Below are 20,496 nucleotides of genomic sequence, written 5' to 3'. Positions count from 1 at the left end.
CAAAGCTACTCTTACAGCCAAGCTAGGCCAAAGGTGATGATGATCCATAGGTTTAGATGAAGCCCTGCTATGCTGTTAGAAGCCGGCTCTTGAATGGCCCGGGTATCGGCACACCAAAAAACCATGTTTGATTCAGGGACGAAGCGAGAAACGCTCGAAATGTTTGCACCGTTCTCCAACGTCAAAGGACTGCGTGATTTCAGTACCACTTATCACTTTGGTGCGGTAAAGTCTGGAGTGATGATCATAATTATTCATAATGTGGTACATATGTTAGGAATACTGCTTCACTGAGATGAAATGTTATGATAGTGAAGTCCCCAAAATTTTCTTGCGTGACATATTATTAACAGCATGTAGGATCTTAGTTTAGCTTGTTATATAGGTATCTACGCATATCTCTTAAGTAAAAAGTTACATGTTTAGGCCATTTGTATCTTTGATTTTTCTATAAAACCGGTATCGAAAACGGCCGGTTTCCAATATGCTCGGGAGGCAGTGATCCATATAACCCCACAATCCTACGTCTATATATATTGATAATGTTATGCATGTATCTCGTTCAGAGCAGATGCAAAGGCTGAAGCAGGTGTGGCCAATCTGGCTAATATATTAGCGACCTTATTTAGCCTACTGACTGTGCAAACTCCATAGCGATGTATGTGGGTAAGAACGGACCCCTCTATTATTATCAGGCCAGTAATAAGGACAAAATTAGTTTGGCTACTACACAAATTTGGATTACAATGTGCACGTGAGGAAAGGCATGATTACTAAACGTTAGCTTTTAGCTGAGCTGAACTGAGGAAATGGCTGTATTTTACGGTATACGACTGCAATTACGGAAGCTTATAAATTTTTAACCTACAAAAAAAAAGGTAAATAAATTTGAGATAAGCACACTGTCAGTAGTAATGCGTAGGCGAGTCCATTAGTAAGTCAAAAAATACAACTATAGCGTGACATAACAAAATAATCGACAGGAAAGTAATAAATCTCAGTTTAACAGATGACCTACGCGATGACCTTTGAATAAAAAAGTTGGGAAAGATACTTAAAAGTAGACCGAATCTAGTTCTATTGGTCATACGCAAAATGCTATGTCGAATCATAGAGAAAAGGAAATACCAAGCACTAATATGAAAAAATAACATTAATTTATTTATTTATTTAACTGTAGTAAAATAGTAACACCTTAAAGTAGAGTAAAAATAGTAGCGTCTTTAAGTAAAGTAAAAAAGAGCGTAGCTCTTTGGTACTGTATCGGAAACGCATTTGGCTGAATCGTTAACCTATATAGCAACAGATATAAACCTATCTGGATTCGTCCACTAATTTCTACTATTTGTTCTTTAACTATCTGCGGCAAGCATTTGTTACTGCGGCCGACGTGGTACAAGCCTGACACGGAGGCCTCCTTTTGCCCGAGTAACTACCTCGAAGCAGATTTTCAGTTTGTGGATAGGCCAACTAGGTTCCACGCGGTAATGGCGAAGGAAATGAGCCAGAATTATTTTCATTTCGAGCAGTGCCACCTACAATAAACATATGTGTGAATTATTATTTGCCACCTCTATCGGGATAGTGCTTACGAATATTTAGAGTTAAATAACATTCATCTGTTCACGTTAAGGCTGTTTTAAATCGCTTCGATATGAAATAATTTACGGAATATGGGTACATGTACAGTGCGGCACGCCGGCATACGGCAGCTTCGTTGCTGAGCGGGCCGGCCGGCCGGCCCATTTTCGCCGAAATTCTCAAATATCTTCCGTGTTCAATTTTGATGTGGAGGTACTTTTTAGATGAGTCTAAGGGGCTTTTAAGCAGGCTTTGTGAGTTTTTTTTGTATTGTTTTCATATTTTTTAGCCAAGCTTGAATTTACTATTTAGCTTTATTGCACTACCATATTATCAATAATACTTTGAATAATACAAAGTGGTCCCACGAAGTGGGTCAAACGGGAGCCGTAGAGAGAAACTTACAGACATACAAGTCGTTTGATGTGAACTTTAACACACAAACCGTAAATCACAACGACGATTTCTTATTGCATTAATGTTTGTACTCCAAAAACACAGTCTGTGTATTTATGGCAAAGAAAAAAATCCATTGTGCGTATTCCGTTCACCGAATAGATTGTTTGTATTTTAAAGCCTCGAATTTTACTGTCTATGTGGACCACATACAAGATTTCATTTCGTCCAAGCTTTGCATTTCATGCCTGATAACTTCTTTGATCGTCTATACTAAACAGTATTGGGAAAATAATAAAACGTAAGCTTTTAGTGCGCATTTGATCCGAATCTACAAATTACAACAAAAGAAAATCGACAAAGGAAATTTTATCGGAAATGAGCGATAAACACTAACTTAGCGTCCGTGTCGATATTATCCAAAAACAGAATAATTAACGCGTACTCATATGGGCTTATTTAGATGGATTCTGTCGAATGCATAAAATGTATCAACTAATCAAACGTCAACACAACAATAGCTTCATCCCACCTTTTGACCGATACAGTTACGTGGTCCAGCAGAAAACGGGATGTAAGCGAAAGGGCTGTCGGGCCTCCGACCGCCAAAAAAACGATCAGGGCAGAATCGCTCCGGGTCAGGAAAATACTCAGGGTCTCGATGAAGTTGGGATACGAGTGTAATCAGCTCGACACCACGTGGAATAACGTAGTCACCCATCTTCATGTCTGTCTCCAGTCGACGCCCTATTATTGGTATTGGAGGAAATAGGCGCATGGCTTCCTGAAATGTAAAGAAGTGTGTACTTTTTTCAAGGCGATTATAGCGATTCATTTACTGGGTTAAAAAGATACATATTGATTTCAGTTTAATCTTACCTATGACGGATTATTGAAATACTTACAGTTCGATGTATAGTTAAATTCCCAGTTTTCTGGTTGTGCTTAAATATTGCTGGCGTATTTTCAAGACGTGGCTATGGCAAAAGCCTCAAATACTGTTATATTTTTTCTACCACTACTGGTTACAGAGCGCACCAAAGAGACCGTAATTGAATAACGCATCTTACCTATTACTTCGTCCGCTTAAGAGCTCCGGTTTTGCACTGAGATTTGTCTCAACTTCGCGCACCAGAACCGAGCTCACTCAGAATTACAACTTTCATTTCTATTATCGAATAGCAATGCTTTTGTTTCTCCACATATGACTAACGATGCAACGGGAAGCTGACGTCTTTTAAATACAATTAAGCTCAAGTTCTATCAGAAAGTAGACTATAGTTCCCTGGAATTTGGTCATCAAATCATTTAGAAGAAAAAAAACGCCTGTTTCAGAGAGCTCAAAGAAATCACTCAGTAATCAATTCGAGACCTCTTGAATTCGAGGCTTCACGTGTCGAAGCCTTGCTGAGAAAGCAGCACAGATATTACTCAACAACTTGTTTTTAAAAAGTTAGAAAACAGATCCGCTTCGAAATTGAAATGGAACAATTTGGGGACGCGTTATATGTCGATATCCACGAAAATGAATTTGCAGTTCACAGAAGTCTGCCCAGATCTACAATTGAAACCCAGCCTTTCTTAAGGAAGGTGGTAGTGCCATATCTCGTTGGGAGCTTACCAGCTGACTTATGTGCTACTTTAAGTTTGAGCGCAAAAGTAATTCTAACCTCTAAGATGAACTAATTTGTTTGCTGTCTTAATTAGCTAATTCGTTACGTTATTGCAGCAATATTAATCTTTCGATACATCTGTAAATTTACTTGCTCCGTACTACAATAATGGGGGTGGCCCACATGCTCGTGAGGCGTATCTGTTCTTGTATCAGTGAATCGGATTATTGGGGTATCGTAAGTGGTAGAACCTGCATGTTGAATGATGAGCTGAGACCTTTCGCTTACCATTCAACAAAGGTAACAAAACAGTCATCTCATTTGTAAAAATGACTCGTTCGTCCATAACCTCGTATTTATTTTGTTAGGTAGGATTATTTCAGTTAAGGCATCTCATTAGATAAATTCGTATAAACGCCCTATCCGATATTATATTTAGTGTAATTTTCAGAAAGGCACATAAGCGTTATATATATATACACAGAGGAAGGCTGATGTTGAACTAATCGTCTGGCCGAGAGTTTGTCTAGCGTGCCTTGATTAGTCCTGGTGAACCTTAATGGGTAACAATTCAACAACGTAAACGCTTTATCCATGAATTTCTAAAACATATTATTAGCATGCTTTTTAAATCAGGAAGAGCAATGTAATTACGAACATCTCAAGGGATTTTACTAATACACAATTCAAGCATCTGTTTTTCATAAGACATTATGCTGTAGGTCTGCGTCATTGTAATTAATAGTAAGTGATATACAGTTGTGTGCTCGACCGTCTAACATACCTATTTCAGTGATTTTGCCGAACATTTTACAACAAGTGAAATCGTTAATACGATTCTCGGACCGCCCAACTAGCAGATTTTCAAACTGAGTGAAACCTATGACAACGCATCATCAAAGAGGCGATGGCGCTTGCATCGTGTTGGACGACAAGACCTCTATAGATGGTGGAAAATTTCCCAAAAATTTGTAGAGGATTTCCTTTTGACTACAATGGCAGTCAGTAACAGTTCATTTAAAATCATGGAGAAAATCATGAGAACTATGGGGTATCGAAACGAGCCAGCGCCCAACAGACAACAGGGTTTGCCCAGTAGCACAGCCTACGCGAGTTGCTGTTCTTGCTCGTCATCAGTTACTTACCCCAACCCTCTAAAGCAGACAACGACCCTATCTTGTAAAAATGATTCTTCATGTTAGCGATATCGCTAGGTACAGCAACGGCAGGTTGCACCTACAACAAGCGCTAGCGATAGTATGAAACCATGTCGGCCTCTAGATAAGTAAGGCGAAGACTGGAGACACAAAATTGAGACGATAAGGCAGCCTCGAAAGCGCTATTCGTTTCTTTTGGACGGAAAAAAGGCTTAGGAAAAGTCGTTCTCTTCATATAGTTTGGCTTAACCTCAACGATATTTGGAAACATTACAACCCAACTGGAACAATCCAGGAAAGCAATGAAGACCCTTAGCAACTATGCGATAGGCACTGCAGTCAAACTGCTTAGTCTGAGCCATCAACTATCATTTACAATATCCCGATCAACTGGGAAATCTGAGCACCGGATGTTTACCAACGATAGGCAAAACTGAAGTTTCGTGTTTGATGGCATTCGACCGTCACCCTTCGAACTGACACCGCTTGCTGTATTTACCCCTTGCTGTACCGAAATGTCTGACGACGAAACAGTAGCATATCGCATAGTGAAGGCTGAATAACAGAAGAGGAAAAGGAGCTACTCTTCGCTCTTCAGACCCTAACAATGGCTGCGAACTCATCAACAGAGCTATTCACTAGCTTTGGAGTTCACGGATTCCATTTTCTCATTTGCAAGATAGAAGGATATCGTAAGACAGATGGAAACAGCATTTATATATATCGTAAAACTAGGTGCTGTAGAGACCGTTCCGGGCAATGGAGCCAGGTAAGACTAGTTTCAACTATCCAGTTTTTTAGAATGAACTGTAACAATATTTGTGGTAAAGTACCTTTAAAGTAACATCATCAAAGGGCGTCACAAACATAGATGTACGATAAACTTACTTTAGCGCAAGCGTCGAGATACTTTAGCTTCCTTAAATCTTCTTGTGTTATATCTCTGGTGAAATCATCCCCAAATACATCATCTATTTCATCTAAAACACGCTGTTCGCTCTCTTTATGCAAACCCAGCAAGTAGAGGGTGAAGGCCACCGTAGTCGCAGTTGTATCTTGCCCCTACGACACAGTACAGATAGATTAGAAATGATATAAGTAGAGAAAACAAATTAAAATTTAAAATTATGCTTTGGCCTGGACTGAAGGAATGTACATGTGTTAAATGTTTTGGCATGTAGTGTAAAACAGGTGAAGTTTCGCAATCGAATTGTGGTAATTTCCTAATTAGAGGGTCACTGAAATATGGTGACGTATCTCAGTCTTTAGCTGAAAACCTTATTGGTCTGTGATATTTCATATCTAGCGACTTGTTATATTTGGAAAAACAAAATTATCGCAACATGTGCAATAATTCTATTAAATTTAAGTGTATTGTATAGAAATTGTATAGAATGTTACTTTTAAAATAAATTTACATTTGTTCGGGAAATAGCGTTCACGTTAGAAGCTCACTAATGACTCAGGCATATACGCTTTCGAAATTCAACCGTGTTATGTAACTAAATCGAAATACTACTTAAGCCGAGTACGAACCGCGAACAGAACCGTATCGACCTCCTCTCGAATATGTTCGAGTGTAAGCTTAGGATCGCGGAGATGCATCGCTAATAACGTGTCCAAGAAAGAGGTTCCCGTTTTTGGAAGCTTCGATTGTACATCATCTTCATCCACGTCATTCAACAACAGGGGAGTCGCTCGTGCATTTGGATCGTACTGAAAGAAGACCAACAAAATCTTGTACTAAATAGCTAAGATCAATACGTACCTCAAGGTTTAAGATTATTAGTGTCACAAACACACAGGACGAGGACAATTAGCAACGTTTTTGACATACGTGAACGCCGCCAAGATATGTTGAATCGATCCTTTAGGTCAGGCTATGTGAAACTGGCTACAACTGGAGATAACCCCGACCCATTAAATCCCCAGGGTTTTGAGCTAATCTTAATAGTTCACTTTTCTTGTTTCATGTCAGTAGGCTAGAGTTACTGAGGTAGTACTTCAGCACTCTGTAGTAATAGTATGCTTTGAACCCCTTTCAAAGGAGGCTGAAACCAGGGTCCTGTATTGTTTTTCTATTTTCCGTTGTTTTCTGTTAACACTGTTGCCAAAGTCCGTGTCGTATGACTTCCCTGATGCTCGTTTATTCCGATTACTACGTTCTATCATCTGGTGACCTCTCTTCATTTCACCGGATTTCTTGTCATATGCTTTACCATTTCGCTACGTGTTTTTCCTTCATTGGTCTGGTTCTTGCATCGTTTAGGGCCTCACAACGTAGAACTATATGTTCTAAGTTGCTCTCCTTGCCGTTATCGGAAAGGACGCATACATTTATTTCGACTTTGTTTCCTTTTCGAATTAGCCGTGGCAGATCGATCAATAGCGCTGTTATCGCGCTGCCCAGGTTTGAATTACCATGATTAACTCAATACTTAAAAACGAAGCTAAACATAGTAACTTAGAGTAAAGCACTTCAAAATAAAAGTGCAAACTAGAATGAAACTATATGTATTCATTTGAGGAACGGATTTTCCCTTGCTCGAATGCGCCATTCGGTCTTCTTAGAATTAGCACATTATGAAGATGCACGTAGCTGTCTTCAGTCAGTCAGTCAGAAGATGTCTTGCCTCATCAATATCAAGAATTGTATTTCTGCAAAACGCACAGAAGCCATTGCTAAGTTTTCGTGTTACATGGCTAAACGTGTTTCCGAGAGATACTCGTCGCAGGCAACATTTGGTATCAGAACCGTGAAAGAAAAATGAGCCTACTAAATTTGGTGGTTATACATGCACTACCGGCTCCTTGGTAATCTGCCAAAGCAAGAACTAAGCGTACGGCATTCAACGCCCAGGATTGAAGCTAGGCCTAGGTCTAACTAGGGAACGGCAAGCTCATCTCATTCCGTAAAGTCTTAACGAACATTATATTATCGGCAAAAACATCGCTGGTGTGTAGGACCCTGATGCGTCCTTCATCAATGAAATCGTCACGGCAGAGGTCTCAAAGAAGACTCATCGAAGTCACCGTTGTTAATACACAGCCATCCAGTATGACAGTTACCTTTTACAGGCAACATGTCGAAACATGGCAGTTACTATTCTTAGTGGTCCAGCAGGTACAATATAGACATAGTACGGTTGCGTTTCCATTACGTATAATTATTAGTGCTGAAATAACGTATTGTATTTATCAATGCAAATTTTTAGTTACAGAGAATATGGACTTGTTTGACTAGGAACGGGTCATCTTTTCTAAACGAAAGCGCTCAACTTGTCACCATCTCAGTTGCCACTCTATCACAGTGGCAATTAAAATATCGCCCATAATTTCAATTGATTATATTCTTTTGAAGAAAAAAAGTCTAGTTTAGATTAGATATTTTTGTCGGGCCTGGGCGTTGAATTGGTAGAACTAACGATGAACACAGACACACCGATTGCTCAATAAAGAAGAACCGCCGGAAAGAACTCGTTTTGTAAAATGCGACTCTAAAATATAGTACAAATAAAATGAAGAGTAATAAAAGTCGAACATATTTTTGAGCACAATATCAGTTATAGATATAATCCATAAGGAATTAATTGAGACTTCTTATGAATCTCTAAGGTCTGAATTGAGATCCGGATAAAATTCGATAAAGTCTCACAGAGCTCCATATGAGAAGTAACCCTGCCTCGCTTAAAATAGATTAATGCATGTTTCACGTAGCACCTTTACTTTCAGTTGTAGCGGTCCATAGCAATGGATCAGATATTCACTAATGACATGCAACAATATATAGGCTAAAATAGACTTTTCGGTAAGCATTGTTCTTACGGTAAAGTAACTTCTTAGGTGTCGAAAAAAATGGCAAGATGCCCTTCTTTGCCTTTCTAGTAATACGAGCCGTCACTGAAGTTTCTTTGACGAATAACGGAAAATCGCTGTCAATATTCGGAGGAGTGTATGAGAAAAAAAAACAGGGCATACCAGACAATATCCAGTACAAGAAATTTTCATCGGTAGGACAAACCTAATCCTGTTATGGGGATATATTCTAAATGCGTTACAGATGCCACCGTACGTTATCTCTCCTTCCTTTTCCTTTCATATCCTTAGATCTGCTATTAGGTTTCTAAGCCAGCTTTCCTTGCTCATCCTCTGGGTCTCACTGTTTTTCAACCATGCTGCCAAATGTCGATGCTAGCCTTTCAGGCCATGGTCGAATTTATATCATCGTTTAGTTCCACTGGGCCGTAGCGCATCATCCAACACCTTAGTTAACGTTTCTATTTTACAACCTTTAGTAGCTATTGCTGGTTGTCAAAATATTTCCGTTACTTGCATGGAGTACGATGCTCATAATTACGTGATAGCACTACGTGGGCGTAACATCAAGCCAAACAGATAAAATTAAGCAAAGCCGATAGATTTTGGGCAGGACGCTCAATTTGACAAGCCCCCCCCCCCCCCCCCCCTCTCTTGCTGAACCTCTTTACCTCAGTGTACATGCAGCTTCGAAAGTTATATTAGCGCTAAGGTTTTAACGTGGCAGCGAGTAGTTATTTTCTAATGACATTTCTTCGAGAAGCTACGAAACAGAAAATATTAAGAGTTTCATAGACATCATACGTTGTGGCTTTACCAAATTAGAGAAAAAAACATTTCTGCAGGGAGTCATCACAGATCAATAAGCATAATGGATATCGTATGATAACGCACATATATCATTTCTAACTTCAAAGTTTATGGTCATCTAAGATGATTTTCTACAATATATTTTTCTTTGAGATTACCTATTAATATCATATACATTTTTTTTTTTTTTTTTTTATAAATAAATCTAAATAAAATCGTTTACAAGAAAATATTTTACACGTTTTTTTGCTTCGTACATAAGCCTGCTACACGATTTCGCCTTTTTTTTTAGGTCACAATTTACAAGACGAACACTTCTCTAGACATCTCTCCACTAAGAGGATGTTAGAAGATCAATTTAGTTATATTTTTTTACCTTTCTTTTTATTTACTTGTTTAACTGAAAGTGAATGCATTTAATAAGCATTGGGAACTTTTTTATTGCCAAAGCCGCGGACAGAATTACATCGGGCATGCCAATTACGTAAGTGACCTTCAGTCGAACGCTTTCATGGTAGCTGATACTTAATTGGACTGTTCCGTAATTGCAAATGGTAGTGTAATATAATTTATGTTAGATAATACAAGCCATCCTAGAAAATAACATGGTCTCCATTTAACGATAACATGTCAGGTGTTAAAATTACCTTGCCAATCTCTTTGGTGTTCTCACTAAGGTTCACTAGGTAATCGCGTCGTGCGCGTATGATTGTTCGGGACCAATGATGAAGGACCTCACAACAGCGTCGCGCCGCTCGACCTTCGTCCAACATTTCGTAGATCCAATTCGGCCAAACCCACGGGCGTAGCGTGCGAGCTATAACCAGGTACTGAAACCTATATTTAAGTTACTAATTAGGTAACTCTATATATATATATATATTGCCAAAGGGAATAAATAATATATAAATACGAACATGGACAGGGCTAGGTATGACAAGTTATTATAGGTGCTCAATTTGACCAACTTACATGGCTAAGGCGTAGCTGTAGGTACTTTTTCGTTTTAATGACTCCATCTTAAACCCCATTGTCGTGTCTGAAACAGAAGATGGCCTTATATGTGCCTTTCCTTCAGTTCCTTTACATAACGTACTTCTAGACCTACATCTTATGTACTACATTATTGGAAACTATTTTACGATGGAAACGAAATTATTGAAAACGGCTCATACACATTATGAAAAGTCGTAAATGTAGTTCCTATTACGGACGAGTGCGGACTTCGATCGCACCCGTATTTTCTAATAATTAACATGACCACTTACCTCCTACGCAGTCAAGCGTCAGTTTTGATATTTCGTAGAACAAACGGATGTCTTCTTTTTGTGGAAGCGCGTTTAGGTAGTCAACAAACTCGGCGCAGCGTGCATTAATGGTCGGTACATAATTATCCAATGTTTTAAAGTGGAATGCCGGCGTTAGCAACTTCCTGCGTTGTCTCCACTCATTCCCTGTGCTAAAAGATTTCAACAAAGCAAAACAGGATTTCTCAAAAGATAGAAAAGTTGTCACAATTAGTGATGAAGCAGCTTGTTAATTTCATATACAGTAGATCATCTGCCGAAATCCGTTTCTGCCGAAACACACTTAAAAAATATTGGCATCAGTTAAATTTATATACAGCGAACGTATAGTTAGTAGTGCGATTTATAATGCTATTACTTTGAGCCTAGAGTATACAAGCGAATATATGTACGTGTAGGGGATTTTGTGCCCCTTGAGTTTTGCACGGAAGTTTTGCAGACGGCACATTGCTGACGTCAAACGTTAAGAAACAAAGGATATATACGTGATAGTAGGACGGGAAGTAAAAACAATAAATTAGAAAAATTATAAATTTACCCGGTTAATTAATGAATCGTTTAGTTTATATGGCCTCCGCTTTTAAAATTCAGGGTTCTTCGTTACTTTGTTGCCATGCCTAATAAGCTTCCAAGCCTGTAGCTGAACGATATATGAACTCTTAAAACAAGCTTATTAGAATGAATGTAAACGTCAGAGCTAGGGAATTGTCACAAATCCGTACTCCTACAATTTGCGAGAATCAGAAAATTGAGAAGAGCCTATTTTTAGAAAAATAATAATGATGGGTTTTCAGTGTCTAGTGGTTATATTAGTTGCACAATATTCCTATGAAACAAAACAGTGGTTGCTATGCTACCTTCAGGCTTTGATCATTCAATTCAACACAGTCCAAAGTGCTCGTTCAGATATTTGCCAAAAAAAAAATCGTGTAATCCAAAACATGCGGTGGATCGGACTGATAGGGCCAATAGTTATATTCGACTTCACATGTTTATAGGAAAAACATCAATACAATGTGCCTTCTTTGGGAGTTATCCATATTACTTTATACGAAGAATTTATCTTCCCGGAAAAAAGACATTAGTTGGGTAAAGCGAGTACCCGAACTACGCGCTGGGCGGAAAGGGCACAATCAAAACAAAAATAGAGTTTCTCCCATTTGTCTTCGTCAGCTGGTGGCCGTTTGTTGCGTTTTAGGAAAATATGACCGAAAGGTTTCAACTATAGTATAGGGGGAATGATCTTAAGTTGGTCGTAGCCTGTTTCCCCTTCGCCTTCTAAGGTAACCTTATATTCATTTACCATTTAAAGCTTAGCCACTGCGCTATAGAGTTCGAAAGGTCCCCGGCTATAGTAGATCAAATATTAAAGATACTTTTTACAACCTGTACAGTTTGGTTACCACAATTTATCTTTAGTAAATTGCTTGGCCATTTCCTTATCTAGATCTTGTTAGCTTGTTTTCATAACGATCAACCGATAAAATTATCTGAGCAAAGACTGCCGTTAGCCCCATGTGTAAGTTCATTTTTCTTCGTTAATAACTGCGCATAACACAATAGTGGCCAGTTTGTGTTTATTGCTTTACCCTGTAAAACCATGGTAAACTATAAGATGAGAAAAAGGTCCACGTACTGTTAGCTGACGCTACTACTGCTACTACTACTTAGGCGTGACAAAAAGTGTTTAAACATACTGACAGAACCGTATTGATTTTACGCTTAACTGACAATCGCTTCATCCGAAAAGAAACCGACAGAATTTTATCGATTTTCATTATTATGACAACTGATCCGGAGTATGTTAAGTTGCCAAGTATGAAATACAAGATAGTGAATTTAAGTTCATCAATTTTTTCAAAAGCTAATATAAATACGGCTTTTACCATTTGGGTGACAATCTCTTAATTTCCCTATTGTAGAAGTCTCGGTCTCGAGTGTCGTCTCAGCGTTTCAAAAAGCAATTTTAGCATCATTTTGCTAATTAAGAAATTGTCGAACTGAAAAAAAACGGTAATCTGTGGGAGAAATAACGGGTGAATATAGTGGATAGCAGACATCCTCCGATTGTAGCGCTCTGTATTTTTGCCACCGTGATCTTTGCGGTGCAAAGTGGAACGTGCCTCTACAAAACAAGTAATTTAGTTTATTAAATTATCTTAATTGTTTCATGGTTTGTTTGTTTACCTAATTGCTAAAAGTGCATTTTAGCCGTAATCAATGAACTCAGAACGTATACAGTTGTAGTGGATAATGCCCACTCTAGGCTAGTAAATAGACAACACAATCTATTAAAACACTGCCTTTACTTTAGAGTAATGTCATGATGGTCCAGTTGCATCTGTTCACTGATGTGATCATTTGTGATTATCGAAGAAGATCTACTTTCATCAAGAATAATATAGTGCAATAGTGGGTTACCGTCATAACACGTGAGCACGGAAAGCAAACGTCTCTACGACTCTTTTTGGTCCTCGCCCAGATCGTGTAGTACCGATTCGTCTAATTTTTATAGCTCATTAATTCGACCGATGTGAACGACTATGGTATTTTTATACAAATCGAGCCTGAGTGTTAATACCCCAGCTCTCGACCTCGCAGTCTTCACCGTCGTAGGGAATCTTGCCCAACGGTAACTGTCGAGCTGAAGCTAAGTTGGCTAAATCCCGTTTTGAGTTTTTAGTGAAATATAATATACGTTTCTGCAAACACAATTGGGCAGACAATTCCATCCGTGACGAAACATCGTGCCATTAAGAATAAGCACTTGCCTTCCTCAGAAGTACGTTCCGGGTTCCGAGTACAAACTGTGAAAATCGCGTACAGGCCTCTGTTAATTTAAGTATGACAAAGTTCCCTCCACTATCATTTCTTCTTCAATCCTATTTCAAATATAATGTAAGATATAGCCACAACCCGATGGACAATTAACATTCTCTACGACGTTAACAATAGCGCTTACGGATGGAAATACTGACGTATTTAATTTGACCCACTGTATGTCCAAGAATACGTGAAACACGAGCGCTTCCGCCTTTAACGAGCCAGCTATCGCTTCTAAAATAGATTACTTATTAAAGTAAACTGCCTATCGTGACTGTGGTCATAAGAAGTACCTTGTTTTGTGCGCGTGGCCTTAAGTTGAAGCAACACGAGGACCAACAAACATGGTCAAAGAACTAGCATCTAAAATAGGTTACGAAGTATGGAAGCAGTAATTATGAAACCCTATTGACAATAAATAAAGTATATGGATCATCATATGAATCGGACGTACGCCATGGCTGTGTACGAGCAGTCTACATTTTCGAGAAGTTGAACAGTGAACTTCGGAATAACGGGAAAGGACAGAACGCTCGTTTACCGAAAAATTCGATCGGTAAATGAGTAAAAAGCTAGAAGTTCTGCCAGCCAGCCAGTGTTTTTCAGTAACGAATTCGCGTAAAGTCAGTAAATAACTCACTTTCTATTAAGCGACTAACAATACAAACTTTTTTCTACTTATATTTAAAACTGTGTATATAAGACGCTAATTACAACTACTGGTGATAATAGATTATTGGCTTTACTTATGCGTGCAGCCCCGTTAATGAGACTGTTACATGTAGCAAGGAGGTCCGTTATGCTACTAATACTTCATAGTAAGTTCAGCTATTTATGTGTAAGCTGTGTATAGTTGAGTTACATTGCTTGCCTCTCAAGGGTACGCTTCAAAAGACACGCTCCTGAGAAACTTGCGCCAAACGTACTTGTGAGCGCTAACTTCATCTTTGAGGGTGACCCACAGACCTCACAACAGTATTATTATTATCTCTGATAAAACTAGCCTTTGTATAAATATAATTACGTTTTGATAATTATAAAGTGGGTAAAAACTGCGCATCCCGTTATGGGACTCTCAAAATCCACTTAGATCATGATCATTTGAAGATCATTAAATCAACTCACAGTTTCGCTGTCTAAAATGCATCCATGCCGCTCTTTAGGCACTTGGTATTAGATAGTATAAATTCATTATTGATTGAATTACTTTATTACTTACATCATGCAGCACTTGCACGATACGAAGCACACTTGATGGGACTATCGTTGATTCTAAGGCGGAAACACCTACTTTAAACATGATCTTCAATCCAAGTGATTGTGTATTCGTTAATTTGTTTAACGTTAGCCCATATATAAGCAGTCAGCGGTCTACTTTCGCCACAAGCTTTCAAAGATCAAAGGTAAAAAAAACAGAGAGAAGCTTACTAGGACACATGACGACAGTGCACAACGTGACGTCCGCAACGTATATATATTTTCCATAGCTCTATTTTATCTTACCTGGTAAGGAGTGACAAGCCAAGCCAAGGATAAAGGAAGCGGTAGCTGGAGTGCTTCCCGATGTTCTGGGGATCCGAGAGTATCTTTTCGGCAAATTCAGCTCGGTAGACGACCACACTTGGCTGTAGGCCGAGGTATATCCTGAATAGGCCCTCCGAATCATATGTTTTAGCCAGTGAACGAATCGCATTGCTGAACTCTGATAGAAACGATAAGAGAAGATGATTCTCATCGGCATTTATAGATATCCGGTGAGTTTCAGCTGTGGCAGTTGTACAGAGAGAAAGAGTGTTGTTCGTGCACACTTAAGTCAAAAGACAGTTTAAGGAGTTTCTCTGTCTTTCGCTTGAGTTATTATTTTGATGACCTGTACAAATTTCAAATTCTATCTGTGACTTATGCACAGCGTAAACAAAAGTGATATTCATACACTAGATAGAAACTGGCACACGCCTTCGGTCAACATATTTTCCCGAAAAACAGTAATCAACAAACACCGAAATACGTTGCCCTTTAAAGACGAAACTTTCTCTGTCCACTTATTGTCTTTGTTTGTACAATTCTCAACACTATGCTAAATGATCGTAGTTATGCGTTGGTCAAATGCCAACTTAATTAAAACATCTCAACGACCAGCACTGGGACAAACTTCAGTTAATCATAATTTTCGTTGTCTGCCAAGTAGCTAAAATGAGCATCTAGCCGGAACTTCCCAGTGGCAGCGACGCACAAATGAGCCTATTATCGTTACTCACGCAAGCTATCCTGGGGCAAAGAACCGCAGATGGCACGACATGCATGCATCGAGGATAAATGGGTCGGGAAGCCCATTTGTAGACGCTATTAAGCCACTAATCAAACAGCCAATGATAGCATTGAGAGTAATCACTACGCCATTTACCATGGCTCGAACGTTCACTCTTTAATTTACTTTAGCCTTTTGCTTGGTAAGTTATACCATAGTTGGTGGTAAAATCATTGGGACGATCAATAGTAGTTCCAAAGACGATAGATAGCAAATGTCCAACAATTCCACAATTTTTCTAATGTAAATGACAAACACTTGACAGGTCTTCATTATTATTATTCAGTGTAACTGGCATGTTACATAAGCTCTTTCTGGGACCGATGACAGATCAGCTACAACCAGAGCTTTTTTGCCTTGCATATATTCTATGGTTCGAAACGCGTTAACCGATCAACGAGCATTTTTTATACGTACACAATCAAAATCAAAACGTAGATTAGTTTTTCTAAATAAAAGATAAGGTTTGAAAGCGCTTGAATTCTTGTCAGCTGTTTAGTATGTTTTTACAAAAAAAAATGTGTTGACAAAATAGGACGTTACGTAACGAATACGTGTTCATACTACCATAGCTAAAATCCGTATAGTGCGTATTTGCCGCCTTTTGCGCATATTCCATTAGCAAATACCCTGGTGGAAACCAATCTTGTGGACCAGGCAAGTGATGTAATGCATACCAGATACGCGCGTACTTGTACAGCCATATAAGTGCTGCAAGGCTGACGAAGACCACGAACGTCATGCCGATATACCACTGCAAAACAGGCTGCCATCTTACGTTCACTCCAGTCAACCCGACGTCCACAACCTTCGAATAAGAAACAAAAAGAAGACGATACAATTGCAGAAAATCCCAAATTCACTTTTTCTATACAAACGTATACTTCTGACATGAGCGTATGACTTAGTCAAAATATACTCGTTTACGAGTTACGACTCGAAACACTGCATAGCAAACGTGCTCACTCATAGCCAAAAGAAATAGTTAGAATAGATATAGAACGTAAACCAATAGATAATAATAAATTATTGCTCATAGTATTACTATTATAATTATCATAAAAGAACAAGCGCAAGCAAACTAAGTGTTTATAGATTGTAAAATAAAAGAACGCTCTAACATTATGGAACAATGGTCGCAGTAAGCCAACTATTCCGCATTCGATCCTTAAGGAAGCCCGAATATTTACGAGAATAATTGAATTCACGATCTCACTTGTATTCATATTCAAATTGGACCGCGCAAAATCGGCGAAAATAAGTTGTTTATCATCCTAAGCTTGTTGAAATGATGGTTCATTGATGAATCACTCTGCGATAGGACAATCGCGGTTCAATTAAGAGGAGAGATCATAGTCATGTATTGCTTAGTATAATCTTCAGCGCGTCTGTGTACATACAAGAACCGAAAATCAAGGATTTTTACGAACGCCTGTCTACATACAAGATCGCATGAAAAAGAAACGTCGTCTAATCAGGATTTTCCTTTCGGGAAAATGCTTTTGTCATTGTACATGCCATTTTCCTCTCCAACAAGGAAACTTCTGTGACATTTTTCGGCCATAAAGGTAAGCTTGTCTAAATTGTACGTTTCGAGTTGCGCACCCAAGTCAGTAGATGCCATTTGTAATTTTACTAGAAAATATGTGGAAGAAAATAGAGAAAGTGCTATATCATGAAATAAACAAAATATTTAAACTGTTTTAGGAATATTAGCAGTGAACAAACAGATACGTTATAGGTCTTGCGTTAATTAATATTAAAACTTGCAATATTAAAACTAGTTTTTTCTCAAACGATGTGGTCTTTTGATCTTCAAATAGCCAGGTGTTTTCAATAACCTATTTCATAAGTCAATTTATCTTTTTTTCTATCAGTGCTCGATTCCTTTATGTGTTACAAACTAGCCATACCAAACACTCAAATAAGGAGGACAGTCATTATATGAACTTTTACGCGAGCCAGTCTACTCAGTATAGAGATCTTATAAAACTTGCACTCGTAAGCTTTCTCTTCCTGGCCAAACAGCACTATCAAAATTGTGCCATAAAAGATCATCCAATACTAATCAGGATTTGTTTGATTGGGAAACTTTGCTAACTGAAACTTCCTCATTATATTGTGCTTTGTTTACGATAGACGCTTGAAAAAACGCAACTTTTTCCGTCCGTTAAAAAGCTCGAAGGAATAAATTCGGTTCATCTCAACGGCTGTACAGTTTAAAAGCATATCGTAACATTTTTGAACATAATAAATGAATAATCCGTATACCGTTACGTAAAGTGCACTGATACTTCTCACGCAAAGATAGCACAAAAATATATAAAAAAAAAAAAAAAAAACAAACTTGATCAGTTGTCAAGACTGTTAGAGTGGGGACGCACCTTGGCGATAATAGTTTGATAAGTTACAGCATTTAATTTTGAATTAGTAGCCCATTTTTTATAATTATAACTTTTACAGATATTTGAAGCACGCTTCACTTATGTGTTACATGCATCGCTTTAAAATGAACCAGTCCCAGCATAAGGAAGTACTTTTAAATGGGAATTTCATCCACAGATCCATGCAGCGGGAGGTTTATTTTATACAACAAACATATATACACAACAAACACTACTCTGTTACATTTATGCTACCTTACTTAATCAATAGCCGTTATTGTTGATTGTCGTAAGGATAATTATATAATAATTAGTAACTATTGATATATTAATGCAAAAATCAAATTCGTTCTCAAGATGATATCACATCAGCTGGAAAAAAATCAGCTAACAGGTTGATAACCACTTCTAGATTAGGTAGAATTTTCTAGATCAGGAATTATCTAGCATGGTTCTTTGTACACGGAGTGAATAAATTTCACATTTGCATACAGTATCAAATAGTTTATAGTTGGAAAAGATGTTGTTTCAGTTCGAAACGTATCACTTTAATCTCCTTTGAAATTTATCAAAGTTTATTGAACCTAACACTGAAGTAAACCATACTAAAGGTGGCACACGCCGCCACTCACTGAAAGGCGTACTCACTGCAAAACCTGAGTCACTGCTCTTGTACTGCGATATCCTTGATTCGTCCATTTTATGTATAAGCGATGCTGACATTAGAACAGATCTTATAGGCACCTCTCACAAAGATAAGCAGCCGTCGGTTTTAGACTTGGTTAAGCGTATAGCATCCGCGCGTATCTCTTATTTATGTTTATATGTGTGCTCTTCATACCAATGTGAAAACCTATAACGGACATCTCTTGATACAAGGGGAGCACAGTCGAGTGGCGAGTGGAGTTCGGATAACGTATCATCTTCTAGCACGTCAATTTTGGCCCTGTAGCCTTCTTTCCTGAAGCGAATTTCGCTTACGAAGTTACGTTACAGAATATAATTATCCTTAAATAACGTAAGGCTTATATTATAATTTAAGTGCGGCTTCAAATATAAATGCTCACTTTACAGCAGAGACTAAATATTTACTCATCAAACCCCTGAATTCCTCCTCACCGCTTTTGAAAAGAGCAGCTCAGCCTATGCAGAGACGTCACAAATGGCGTATGATCATTTCTGTAGCAAAAATCATAATAGTACATACAATGTTTTTTGTACATATCACTATAATATATATATATATATATATATATCTATATATCCTGTATTACCTAAGCCAGACATTATTCCTATTTACATTTAGCGCCATTGCGTAAAACCTATGCCAATCTATAAGAGTTCCTCAACTAAAATACAAGGATTAAATACGATGCGGAACATATCATGTGCGGAGTTTTCCTCTACTATATCTATACGGCCTATGTTAAAGAGTATTGCAGTATAACTTAAACAGTTTAATCAACATTTTAACAATGCTGTTATTGTAGATAGCTCCAAGCGACTGGGTGAAACAATAAGAAATATTAGAAAATCCCCATTGCTACTGTACAATTCCGGTTAGCTTTTAAAGACCACATGCGCTCTACTAAGTTGGATTTTTCGGCATTAATATTGTTTCATTGGGTTGGTCCACTGGTGGGCTGCGGGAAAATGGGTATTTGATGTCAAGTGTCAAGCGGGTGGCTTATACGAAGCTGTGACAGATGGCCACTGTTTTTGTCCCGTATATGCGGCGCATTGGTCAATAACAAGTGGAAACATAATAAGTGTTTGTAAGTAGAAAAGTATTAGATTGATAGAGGAGGAGACCCAAGTATAATACCCCATCTTTTCGTTCAGTACAACAACGTAGACTGTGAAGCTTATAGCAACTGGACGATAGTTATTCGTACAACTCTAACTGGAACTATTAAATACTTCTTTAAGATAAAACATACATACTTATCTGCGTTCTTCACGTTGTTAAATAGTGGTTATTTTCATCACGGAAAAAGTTTCTCTATTAAGTCCACTTTTTTTTTTGAGAATGTCGTTCAAATTATCGCTTGTAAGAGTTTCAAAATACTCCAAAACTTCCACATTAAGGTGTTCCGAAAATTTTCATATGTTCCGTAAACATGAATCACCTTTCATCTAAAGAAACGGTATTAGAACCATCTGTTTATATGAAGGGCATCAGCTTGCCACCAAAACACCAAAAAATAGTACAGCATTGAATTATCAACTACAGTCAATAGACCGGTTGTTGAGAAATACATTTTTGAAATTTAATTCTCTCTTTTTCTGTCTTTCTCCGAT

The 20,496-nt window shown here is 38.1% G+C and overlaps 1 protein-coding gene across 2 annotated transcripts; it reads right to left on the bottom strand.

The window, feature by feature from the left end:
* Positions 1-1,135: 1,135 nt before the first annotated feature.
* Positions 1,136-19,076, bottom strand: LOC111246554 (cytochrome P450 4c3-like). Of its 2 annotated transcripts, none has more exons than XM_022796338.2 (10): positions 18,844-19,076; positions 16,379-16,619; positions 15,007-15,205; positions 10,642-10,832; positions 10,346-10,412; positions 10,021-10,210; positions 6,284-6,463; positions 5,636-5,809; positions 2,510-2,761; positions 1,136-1,535 (listed from the first exon to the last, which is right to left on the bottom strand). In XM_022796338.2, the coding sequence occupies exons 1-10, from the start codon at positions 18,916-18,918 to the stop codon at positions 1,377-1,379; spliced, it is 1,728 nt and encodes a 575-aa protein (XP_022652073.1). In that variant the 5' UTR covers positions 18,919-19,076; the 3' UTR covers positions 1,136-1,376. The 2 variants fall into 2 exon arrangements, with proteins under 2 accessions (XP_022652073.1, XP_086837007.1); XM_086980881.1 differs by lacking the exon at positions 18,844-19,076 and adding an exon at positions 16,933-17,052.
* Between the last annotated feature and the right edge of the window lie 1,420 nt (positions 19,077-20,496).

This window comes from Varroa destructor, unplaced genomic scaffold (assembly GCF_002443255.2).
Source record: "Varroa destructor unplaced genomic scaffold, Vdes_3.0 BEIS01000001.1, whole genome shotgun sequence".
NCBI classification, from domain to species: Eukaryota; Metazoa; Arthropoda; class Arachnida; order Mesostigmata; family Varroidae; genus Varroa; species Varroa destructor.
This window is presented reverse-complemented; position numbering and strand designations above follow the sequence as displayed.